This window comes from Artemia franciscana, chromosome 13 (assembly GCF_032884065.1).
Source record: "Artemia franciscana chromosome 13, ASM3288406v1, whole genome shotgun sequence".
NCBI classification, from domain to species: Eukaryota; Metazoa; Arthropoda; class Branchiopoda; order Anostraca; family Artemiidae; genus Artemia; species Artemia franciscana.
In genome coordinates, this window is record NC_088875.1 from 13,851,539 (window position 1) to 13,863,887 (window position 12,349).

At 32.1% G+C, this 12,349-nt stretch overlaps 1 protein-coding gene across 7 annotated transcripts in view; it reads right to left on the bottom strand.

Moving 5' to 3' along the window:
* LOC136034555 (glutathione synthetase-like) overlaps positions 1-12,349 on the bottom strand; it is a 100,193-nt gene that overhangs the window by 28,028 nt on the left and 59,816 nt on the right. For all 7 annotated transcript variants that reach the window (XR_010619205.1, XM_065715795.1, XM_065715794.1 and 4 more), the window contains exons 10-12: positions 8,876-9,056; positions 6,088-6,192; positions 3,235-3,407 (exon numbers count right to left, since the gene is read on the bottom strand). Coding sequence is in view for 6 of the 7 variants with exons in the window: in XM_065715795.1 (XP_065571867.1) it covers positions 3,235-3,407; positions 6,088-6,192; positions 8,876-9,056 (459 nt within the window). In the remaining variant the exon portion in view is untranslated. The remainder of the gene's footprint in view (positions 1-3,234; positions 3,408-6,087; positions 6,193-8,875; positions 9,057-12,349) is intronic.

The window sequence follows — 12,349 nt, forward strand, 5'->3', positions numbered from 1 at the left end:
AAAAGAAAGACACAAAAAAGAGAGAAAGAGAGAAACTTGTAGCATTACATGTGGCACTCTCCCAAAAACCTTCACCGTACAGAGTAATGAGGAGCTTAACGAAAAAAATACATACTTATTTTTGTCTAAAAATAATTGTTTTATCATAAATATTATAATAAAAATAAATAAAATAAACTGTAAAAATATATAATAAATAAAAATAAAAACATAATAAAAATAATAATTAGAATTATTATTCCGTAATTTAATATTGATGTTATACATTTGAATTAAGCATATATTAGCGGAGAAGAAAAGAAATGAATGAGGGGGAAGAAAAAGCATTTTGTTTTTCCCTTTTCTTGCTAATGATCTGCATTCGATGTAAATGCCACCCTTATTATAAACAAGAGAAATACAAAAAAGAAAGAAAGAGAAAAATTGACAGCAGTACATGTGACACCCTCCCAAAATCCCTCACCGTACACAGTAATAAGGAGCTTAACAATGAAAAATACTAAAATAATTTTGTAAGCAGTCTAAAGTCCGTGGCGTTTTGCAAAAAAGGCCTAAATCCATTTTTTTCCGAAAATGAGCTAAACATACAGTTCAAGAGAACCTGAAGAAGGCCTATCGACTGGTCTATTCAAAATGGACTTATCTTTAATTCTGGCCGAGTTATAACTTGTTCCAAAAGGCCTAAAAAAGTCCTTATCTTCTAGGTAACGAACAGTTCAGCAATTTGGACACTTCCGGCGAATTCTGATCAAAAGTTAACTAGGAATCAGTCATTAAAGTTTCAAAGTTTCCTAAATTCAGATTTATGAGAAAGAATTTTTCATTATGTATTTCTATTTTCATTTGTCTCTCCTGTAAAATTGGGAAAAGTCGACTTGGGCCCTTTTTGCAAAACACCATGGAAGTAAAAACATGCTTATATATTCACAGTTATTTATTAATTTAATATTGATGATACACATTTGAATTAACCATAAAATAGCAGCTTAGAAGGAAGATAAATGGATTTTAAATAACGTAAAAAATTCATAGGAAAATTCAATTTTAGGCATACATAAACATTCATTGACTAAAATTGCTTATTTTAAAGTGTTTTTTTAATGACTACTATATTCAATTTTTAACTTCGAAATGCTTACTTTTAAACCGTCCTAATTTTCAACTAATTATTTTGAAAAGCCAATAATAGGGATATGAGTTTGTTTAGCATGAATACACCAAACATAACAATAAATTAGAATGATCTCATGGCAAAATTATTTCTAATTTAATATTTAACACCATATTATTTTATTCTTTCCATAAATTTACATTATCTACATTATAATAATATTATAATAAAATATATTATAAAAAATAGTAATTAAAATAAGTAGTAATTAAAATAATAATAAAATAATAATTAAAATAAGTAGTAATAGTAATTAAATAGTAATTAAAATAGTAATTAATAATTAAAACAAAGAATAATTTATATTATATTTATGAATACTTGTTACAGATATCAAATATACAAAAATTAGCAAATAAATATTTGTTAACTATTGAACTATTGCTAATCAACATCAATTACACAGAGTGGTGTATCTCACCATGGATGGTTTTAACAACACTGGATCTGACACAGCTGTGCCACTGAATAACCTTTAACACAATGCAGTTGCTTCCTCCTCCCTCCCCTAAGGCTGATATATATATATATATATATATATATATATATATATATATATATATATATATATATATATATATATATATATATTACAGCGTGCTCCTGTATACTCCTCCACCATTTATGCTTAAAATTTACTAAGGAGATACTAAGAAAGCATGCAATTTTAAATGCAGACGGATTTAATAAAGAGAAAAAAGAGTGATAATATAAATCCGCAAAAGAGTCTTATTCTTCCACGTTAAAAAGTACTCTTTCATGCCATTGGTTTAGTTTTGCCGTATCACAATCGTACACCAATCACATTATATTTGAAGTGCATGATCAAAAAGAAGCCAAATATTCTCACCTTATTTAATCATCAAGATTAAAACCGTTATCCAGTAGTGCTATGTCGAACTTTGAACCAGTAAAAAGAACACAAAATCTTACTGTTTTTTTTGTATGAAATTTTAAAGACAGTAAAGAGAACTCAAAACCTGATTGTTTTTTTTTACATGTAATTTTTTCTTTTGTAGTTAAATTATAAAGCCAGTAAAAAGAACACAAAAACCTTATTGGTTCTTTGGTGTTAACTTTAAAGCCGGTAAAAAGAACTCAAACCCGATTGATTCTTTTGTAGGAAGATTATAAAGCCAGTAAAAAGAGTCCCAAACCTTATTAGTTCTTTGGTGTGTAGTTTTAAAGCCAGTAAAAGGAACTCAAAACCTGATTTGTTCTTTTATATGTAATTTTAAAGCCAGTAAAAAGAACAAAACCCTGATTGGTTCTTTTGTAGTTAAATTATGAAGCCAGTAAAAAGAACTCAAAACCTGATTGGTTCTTTTATATGTAATTTTAAAGCCAGTAAAAAGAACAAAACCCTGATTGGTTCTTTTGTAGGAAAATTATAAAGCCAGTGAAAAGTGTCCCAAACCTAATTATTTCTTTGATGTGTAATTTTAAATCCAGCAGAAAGAACCCAAACCTGTTTGGTTCTTTTGTGTGAAATTTCAAGCCATTGAAAAAACAGTAAGTTTTTGAATGAAGTCATGACAATTTTTACTCTGTTTTCCATACAGTTTTACTGTTTAAATAGTAGATTTAAAACAGTACATAAATAAGATGAGGGCTATCCTAAGACAATCTTGGAAAAATCACGGAAATAAGTGCAGGATTTGAAACATTAGGCAAAAGAATTGCCCTTTAGAGCTCTTCATTAAAACTAAATAAAAAGAGAATACGTTTTCGTTTATCAACTATAGGGGAAACGGTTAAATCTGTGGCCTGTTGCTTGATACTTTATAAAAATTCAGCAATATTTATTAAGCAAAATTGTTTACTTGTAAATAAAAAAAAATAAATAAAGGTGCTTAACACAGGAGGTATCACAAGCTCATACAGGCAAAATTCGCATTTACGACTCAAACTTCAAAATAAACATAGAAAAAGAAAACACAAAAAAATTGATAAGTAAACACTTTGATAGACTGAATGGGCCCAGAGGTGGTATTTATGTTATTCAGGATAATTTAACTCAAAATATTAACAGGCAATTACACAATAGAATAAGCATAACTTACCCAATATAAGCACCAAAAATTCCCAGTTCGCAAATAGTTGGTTCAAGACGGATTTGGTCACCATGTCCTGGGCGATTTATGAAGTTATCTATTATGGGAGGTTTGATAAGCTTCATCAAGATGAAAGACTCCCTTTCCTTTGTACGACCAAGCTTTGTCAATTCTTTTGCAACCTTGGGAAGGAAAATACAAAATTAAAACGAATAACGAAAAAAATTAGAGTAACAAGATGAGTGTATCAAAAACCCATATTTTAGAAAAGATATATAAACTGACAATATCTTTTCAATTCTTTATTGAGTTACGCCCAATAGATGCTTATTTGGAGTTGTTCTCATTTAAATATACAAACGAATTTATTTAAAATGTTACTTTCCGTGAATTAGTTTCGTTGCATAGACATTTTTAGGAGACATTTGTCAATTCATCACAAATGCCCAGTAGAAATCGTCTACTCGGAGAGAAGCTCGCACAAGGGGGAATCAAAGAAAAATAAGAAAAAAATTGACATAGATAAAAAAGAGAAAAGAGAAGAAAGTCAGACTGTAATTGGACTAAATGAATAATGGTCATAAGAATTTATGGAAATTTAGCGGGTAATACCTTGGATAATTTTGAGAAGTTTTGTCCCCCCCCCACTAGATATACCTCAGTCTACACATGGACATGCATGACATGGACATGGACATGCTGAGCTGAAGCATCGTTTTACAGCCTGAGGTATCGCCACCCCCACCCCGCTCCCCGCAGAACGTAATTGATTAGATTTGTTTCTGATTGACTTATGTTTTACTGTTTGTAGTTTTAGATTTTATTTGTTTTAATTTTAGATTCAATATATTATTTTATATTTTATCTTTAGTTATTTTACTTAGTTTCTTCTATATTTAGCGCTGAAGACACCTAGTGTTATACAGGCGAAATATACATATCGTTTAGTCTGTCTGTTCCTTCATCTGGTCGTAGTCCTGTTTGTTTTGTTCTTCGTCTTGAGAATTTTTTTTTCTCTTTATTTTGTCATGGCTGGCCAGTTCCGCTTTAAATCTTTTAAAAATAACATTCCATATGTTAATCAAGTTTTGTTATAATCATAATACGGTGACTGAAACTGACTTTTCGCCTTTTGCTGGGAGATAGAGAGGGGGGGGCAACACTATATAGGTGGAAAAACAATTGGCTAGAATAAACACAATAATCTTAATGTCATTTATTACAACCATAAAACGATCGGAAACTGTTACGAGACAATAAATGGTTGCCAATATACATAGAAACAGCCAGGGAAACGAAAATGTTAAGTTAAAGAAGCACTTTAAACTTTCTGAGGAAGGGGCACTGAAATACTTTTTCTCAACACAATTGACATTTTTTGTCAACAAAACGTCAACATTTTTCAAACATGGTTTTATTTAATAGCAATAATAATAGTTTACATTACTCTAAAGGCCATAAGGACAGGGCAATAAAAAAAAGTCCCATTCTAAGTAATTCATATTGCATTTACCAAAAGATTACTTAATTACAGAAATCCATTTTATACTCCACAACCACCCTGAGAAATCGCCCTAACCTTACAACACTTAAATCAAACACTTTAGTCAACTTCAATCAAACCTACACTCTCTATATACTTCCTTCACAGCTCATTCAATTCTTCGCACTGACATATGATACAACCCACTTGTCCATAGATACATTCACACATAGTGCAAAAGTAAGCCCTATTCTGCGCTCGCATCTTCCCTAAATATTTTCTTCTTGTCCCAAGTGTTAAACTGTTCGCCATCGATTTAACAATATAACTTACTCTTTTTTATACTAACGTTAAAAAATACACCTTTGATCATGTCCATTTAACACTAAGTTGAGGCACAGGTGATCACAGAGGGTTCCTTATACTGCTAACCTCTATGATCTAATACCTAAATACCTGTAAACCTCTTGATCTCATAAAATATTTTGTGTCATCTTAGTAGCCTTATTATCTAAACCTAATCCATTATCCCATATTTCCTACACTCCACGTATACTAAATAGGATACTAAAATTATGTTCAGTAACCTGTGAGTGAAAGCTACTGAATTTTTTTGGAATACACACTACAAGATTTTTGGCAACACAAACATTGACGCTTTTGAAACACACTTGGTGTATAATACATCAAATTATGCAAAGCAGCTTTAGAGAAAGATGTAAATAAAAGTAAAACTTTAGAGATTGACACCAAGAACAGTGTATCAATTCACAAAACTGTAGGAGGAGGGGGGCAAACGTGTTTCCAAAATCTAGGTGGGCGATGTTTATTTTTTTCATTTTTTTTAAAGAATTGACATTTTAAATGAGAATAGAAAATAAAGGTATTCTTTTTCGTGGGGAGGGATCTCCAACAAAAAATGATGTAATGTAAGGAGGGAGCACCTAGCCCTCTTCCCTCCTCCAACTGAAACCTTCAGATGAATGAAGGAATGAAAATATATATTCATCAAATATATTAATGCTATCATTCAATGATATCCTTTTAATGTAAAAATCCAAATTAATTTAAGCATTGAGAATCAAAAAAGACAACATTAAAAATGTTTCAGCATTCTTGTTTTATGTGCCCTAGGTTGCTGTTCATTTTAGCCAATAGCATAATCAATCCATGCAAATCAGAGCTTTGAAATTTATATAGAATATTATATAATACGAAATTAATATTATATTATGAAATATTATGATATTATAATATTGTGAAATATAAATATTATAACTATATAAAATATTATTATATTTTATATTTGAAATTAGATATAATTTGAAAATTATATATATTTGTATATTTATATATATAGAAATATTTGAAATGCTTACGTCCTCTCCATAGATGTTGTTGCCTCCACCTTCTCTTTGAGGTTTTAGAACATACAACAGCGGGTTAGCTATTCCCATGGCCGCATTTCGATCTCCTTCCTCATCCTGCAACATATAATAAGTAATATATAGTCACATACAGTCAAAAAATAGTCAGTACTTTAATATCTGCCTGATTTTACCCAAGGATAAAGGTTGCATTCCAGGCTGTAAGCCGCAGTAGCTTCACATTAACTACAGCAGCTACTTAAAGTTGACGATCACCAGGAACGGTTGAAAAGTAACTAAGGGCTTATAAGAGCATATTCTTCGTAAGTTTCGATTATATCTACTTCTTTTTTACTCAGATAATGTTTTCCATAAGTTTGATTTTGATAGTGATACCGGTAATTATATTGATATAGATTTACTTCACTAAACATGCGCATTAACTATCTTCAGTAAAGTTACTAAAAATGTAAATCTAAAGCTACGCTTCCAATTGTTACGACAATTTTAGCTGTAGTGAAAAAGTTAGTTTATACTAACGTTTCGTCAAATCTGGAATGAAATCTTGTTTAAGAAAACAATATGGAAAAGTGAGACACTTATTACTTGTGTCGAACCACTGAGGACTTATTTGACACAGGGAACATTGTTAAATATTTCGATCAGATAAAACGACACATAGGCCGCTGTATGCGTTTAGAGGACGCAAAAGTACGTTGTGTAAGTTTAAAATACGCCAAAATTACGTTTTGAATCAAAACTTGATGAAAGATAGTTTGGGAAAGTAGTCCCAACGGAGTGTCAATGTTGAAAATATAACAGTAAAGATACTTGATTTTAAATATTATACCTTTACGTACTTTAGTTTTATTATTGCATACTTCAAAATTTTCTATATATTAATTACAGACATTCTAGCTACAATAAATAGTAATAGATACTATAATACTGTCATATTTATTTCGAATACCAAATAACAGCATTAATATTTCATGCTTATACTGATAATTAAGCTACATGCTAAATACTGTAAAATATTTACTTTGAAGAAATATAAATATTTTCATAATTACACCATAGTAATAAATAGGGGCTTAATATTCCTAAATAAAATATTTATCACTGTACTGTGAGTACTTTACAAATTCCTTTAAACTCTAAGTCAATGATGGAATACCTATGACACGCGTGTCACAGATGGCTCGCAAACTTAGTTGATTGACAGAAGTAACAAATCTCAAGAAAAAAAAAGGGTCATCAAAATTGCACCCTAAGGATCAGTTGACCCAAAGGAAGTAATTACAATTTGTGAAATGCTTGTCAAAAAGCCATTAAAAAGTCACCAAAAAGCCATAGCTAAACTTTTGAGAGGTGGGATTATTAGACAAGTTCTTCAGGGTCGGGGCTTCAATAATTTTAAAATTAAAGTTTCTAACTGAAAATCTGGAACGTCATTTCGATATTTTGTCATAGTTGAGACCCCTGGGCAACCTACCCCTGGGCAATTGCGCCCCTTGGCAACCTAGTCAAGAACAAACTCTGGCCTAAAGTGAGCAAAAAGCTAAAAGACGTTTAAAAAAACTGTCAAGTTAGGAAGAATCAACTGATACAGGTATGGTGATTATTATTTCGATTAATCCTCGTGATATAAGTTTGTTGCCAAAAGATATGTAGAATTTAAAAAAATACCCTGAAACTTCATAAAATGGTATCAGATCGAGAAAAAACTACACATTGGAATCACCATAGCCGAAAACCCCATTTAGTAGAACTGACCCATCCTGAGTAAAGAGGGATATTACTTTTTCACATGGGATGCAGTGAAGTGTCTCCTTTTTTATTTTATTTTCTCTACTTCTTTAGTGGCCATTGGCGGGACGTTGAAACACCAAAGACGTGTTTGGGGGCTCATTTGCTTAACACAAAACCCTGACTCTAGAAACCAAGTTGGCTTTTAAAGCACTATCCAAATCTGCCTTCCAATTGCGTATTAACTTTCTAATCAGTGGCACAACCCCAAAAGAACTTGCTATTTTACAAATATGTAAAGGGGTGAGGGTGCAAAGTATATTTTTTCAAAATCTAGAAAAGGGGGTAATTTTGTTACTTGTTCAGTTTTTTTTTTTCAATTAATATACTAAAAAAGGTGTTTTTCAGAAAGTTATTTTCAAAATTAAGGAAGAGAGAGACGGAAAATTCAAGGAGAAAGGGGCAGTTGTCCGCATCCTCCCTCCATAGTTTGCACCCCTTTACTAGCTCCCCTTAATCTTAGAGAAACTAACCTTAAATTTCCTATACTCGTTAGCCAGTTAAAACCTCAACGCCAGTTTGTATCAAATACTTACCTTATATACACAAATAGACAATTCTTAAAAGTAAGTGATATACAACATATTAAAGATAGAAGAAATCTCCTAGATACTTACAAATATTAATTAATGAGAACCTCGCTTTCGTAAGTTTTTGCTGGCCCAAGAAAGCAACAGGCAAACACAATTTGAAAAACAATATTCCATAGCCTACTTTACACTTTTCGAACTTTACATTACTTGTATACATATTAAGTGTAAGAGATAAACGCGGCACTTTTTAAATAAAGAGCGTCAAGGGGTCGTAGCTTGTTATTTGTATCACAGGGGTGAAATGAAAAGTAAAGCCCTCCATGGGCCCCAATTTCAACACTCCTTAACAAAGGATTTTCTTTTCATTTTCTGCTTGCTACTTATTTGAGAAGCCAAAAATGAAATAATGAAAGGACCAAAAAATATTTTTATTTTCAAAATGAAATAAAGGAACTCACCAAATCCAAAGAGTAGAGCCCAGTGAAGGTATCACATAGTGCAAGGATATCATCTTTTCGTTTTTTAGATTTCTCGTTCGACTCCTTATCTTCAGTTTGGGATTGTAAAAATGTATCAATCATACCCTCTTTGCTTAATATTTGTTGAATTTTTTTGGAGCCAGCTAGATGGCAACGTATACTAAAAGAAAAATTCGATTGAATCAATATAAATGAGAAAAGGGAAAAAGGGACCATAAGAAAAGATACCGCATTATTTATTTATTTTTTTAATACAATTACTACTACTACTAACAACAACTCAAAACAGCACCAAGCTGCCTGAGACCAACACAGCTACGCACGCTCCTCCTCCATTCCAGTCTATTCAAATCCTTCCACTTTACACTCTCCCAGAAAGCTCCCATTTCGCTTAAATCTTTGCTTATGACATCCTGTAACCCCAACCGCGAATGACCTGGTTTTTCGTTCAGCCTTAGATGGTTTCCCAAAAAGAACAATCTTTGGCAATCTGTCATCCTATATCCGCAGCACGTGCCCTACCAATATCAAACTTTCTCTAATTATAGCCCTATTTCTCTGGAAACATCTAGCATTTTTTCATTCGCTTTTCGGAGAGCCCACGCTTCAGAACCATAACCATAGTTTTGACCACTGTCATCACTGTAGCTTCCAATATTCTAATCTTCGTTTGCACACTTATATTCCTACCCTTCCTATCATTTTATAACTCTAAAAAAAAACACCCTGAACCTTAAATATTCTAATTTTAACATATTCACAGTTCCCACCGTCTTTAATAACAATAGTACTAAGGTAAGTGAAGCTCTCAACCTGATCAATTTTTTCGTTATCCAACTTCACCTTTTCAGCTTCACTTATTCCTAGCCTTAGTGACTTAGTCTTCTTATCATTAATTTTCCTACCTATTCTAGAAACAAGAACTCGCAAAACCCCTAAGAGTTCATTTATTTTGCTCCCACTTTCATTTAATATGCTTAAATCATCAACATAATCTAATTCCAGCTAAGTTTTTCATCCCCATTTGATTCCGTGGTCCCCCATTGCCTTTCCTGCACCCCCTAAGACAAAATGCATCAGAATAATCCAAATTAGGGGGAATAGAACACAACGATAATTTCCAAGCCTCATTAGCCTACCATAACGTAAAGCAAGAAAACGATCAACAATGGAGTTTCTAAAGGCCAAAAGAAAATACTGAAGAAAACACAGAAAGCGAATATTTCGAGAGAACAATCGCCTCGCTTCTTCAGTGCGAACAAAATAATATTATAAAGGAAAAAACTAAAACCAAAAAACAAACACGGACAAAACAAAACCAATAAAAAAACGCCAAAAAAATTCAATAAAAGAATAAAAATTAAAATCAAATACCTAACAACAATAAAGTGGGTTTTTCGCCAATATCCAAGATTTGCACAAAATCCAAACATACATGAACTGCTATCAACGGATACTAATGAACAACATTATACTAACGAAGAACACAACACTGCTTAACTACTGATTTAATACGAAACCAGCTGCTAACCTCATTTCTTACTCTAACTAAAGCAACGTTATTCTCGCACATAGCACTAATAACTTTAATAAGAAGGGTAGACATTGTTAGTTTCTGAAAGCCACCCTTCATTTCAGTAAGAAAAATTGTTTAAACAGTGCTTATTTCAAGTCAAAGTACATCTGTTGAGAGTGGGATAAGTCACTCTGAGTTCACATAACTACATTCTCTTCTTAATGAAAAACACACACATAACGGATGCAGCAACACAGAGAAATTATTACAGTCAAAATGAACTTGGAAATCTGTCGAAACACAAATGATCAAAAGAAAAAAAATACAATAACAACAATTGCCTTATATTTACTCTTAAAATAGGCAAGTCTGTATGAAATTTAGAATGGGCTTGTTTTTAGCGACCCAGTTTAAATATTTTCGACACACCCAGTGAACCAACATTACACTTGAACTTGGAACAAAGCAATTATACCGCTATACCCAAGAACGTCGTTTTGAAAACGCAGCAATAGGAAAATTTTAGCTAAGATTTTCCATGCACCATCGAGGAAGAAAAAGTTTAAGAAATTTCAACATTGAATCCAAAAAATAGAGCCAAATTTTTTCGTGTCAAACATCACTATGTTAAACACTATAAAAAGCTAAAGACGTTAGATATTTTAAAACAAAATTATTTAACTTGGCGCTTCTTAACGGATCTGGGAGGTAGCTCAATATTATAACATTTTGAAAAGGTTGCTGCGGGAAAATACAATTTTGAAAGATTTCTCATCCTTCACCAAAGACCGAACTTAGGTTTTTAGAAATTAACTAAAATACACATTTCGCCGGCAGATTCTGTTGAGTTGAACATTTTAACACAACGTTAAACATAGATAAAATAAAAACGTTAGATATTCTTAAGCAAATTGTTTAACTTAGCGCTTCTTAGCAGATCTGGGAGGTAGCTTAATAGTAGATGACGTTTTGAAATGGTTATCCCCCCAAAAAAAGAAGTTTAACTTAGCGCTTCTAAGCGGAATTAAGAAGTCCCTCAACAGGACAACATTGACCAAACCTATTATCTGAAAATTCCTGATTCAGAGACCAACGGACTTGATTACCTTAATCAGGTGGGGTAAACTGGTAGACACTTTCTCCGTTTAACCGGGTAACATAACAAGATATATTTCTATATTAATATTTTCTCAGCCCAAAACAGTTATACGGTATCTAATCAGATCGGATAACAGAGCTTTCGATATGTGTTTAGGTTCAATTTATCGCACCTAAAAATGGTTTCCAATTCATGGAGAATGGCTTCCCATGGCGTCTCCACTCTTACAATTAAGTTTTCTTCTGAATATTTGGCAACAGCTTTCTAATAGGCCAATTTATACTCGTTTAAAGTCGTAGAGCCGAGCTTTCCCTTTCATAGATAATATTTTTTTTGTATTAATTATATCAAGGAAAATCCTGATACTGTTCCCACCAGAATTCCATATAATATACATTTAATCGCAAGCATCAGCATCTAGTTTTGTCAAATTAATCATCCAATTACCCTATCTCCATATCAATCACTGTCACAAAATCCAGTACCCTTTCATTATTTTTTTTTTTTGGAAATCGTCCGTGAGTCATTGAACTTAAAAATAGCCTAAGTGTTGCTAGTCGCCCATAAATGACCACGGACAGTAAATCCATAGCCTACTTAATGTAGTTGTAACTGCGTAAATCTAATATATCGTTCGAAGATAAATAGAATTGGATTGCTTTTAGAACGTAACAAAACCGGTTTGTTTTGATACAATGGAAAATGGCTTCCGATGTATGTGGCCCACCCAGTGATGTTAATTTACAGCACAATACTAGACTTTCTCCAGCCATTAGACAAACGAATATAACTTAAATTTTCCATTAAATTTTAATAAATTTTTCCATTAAATTTAAAT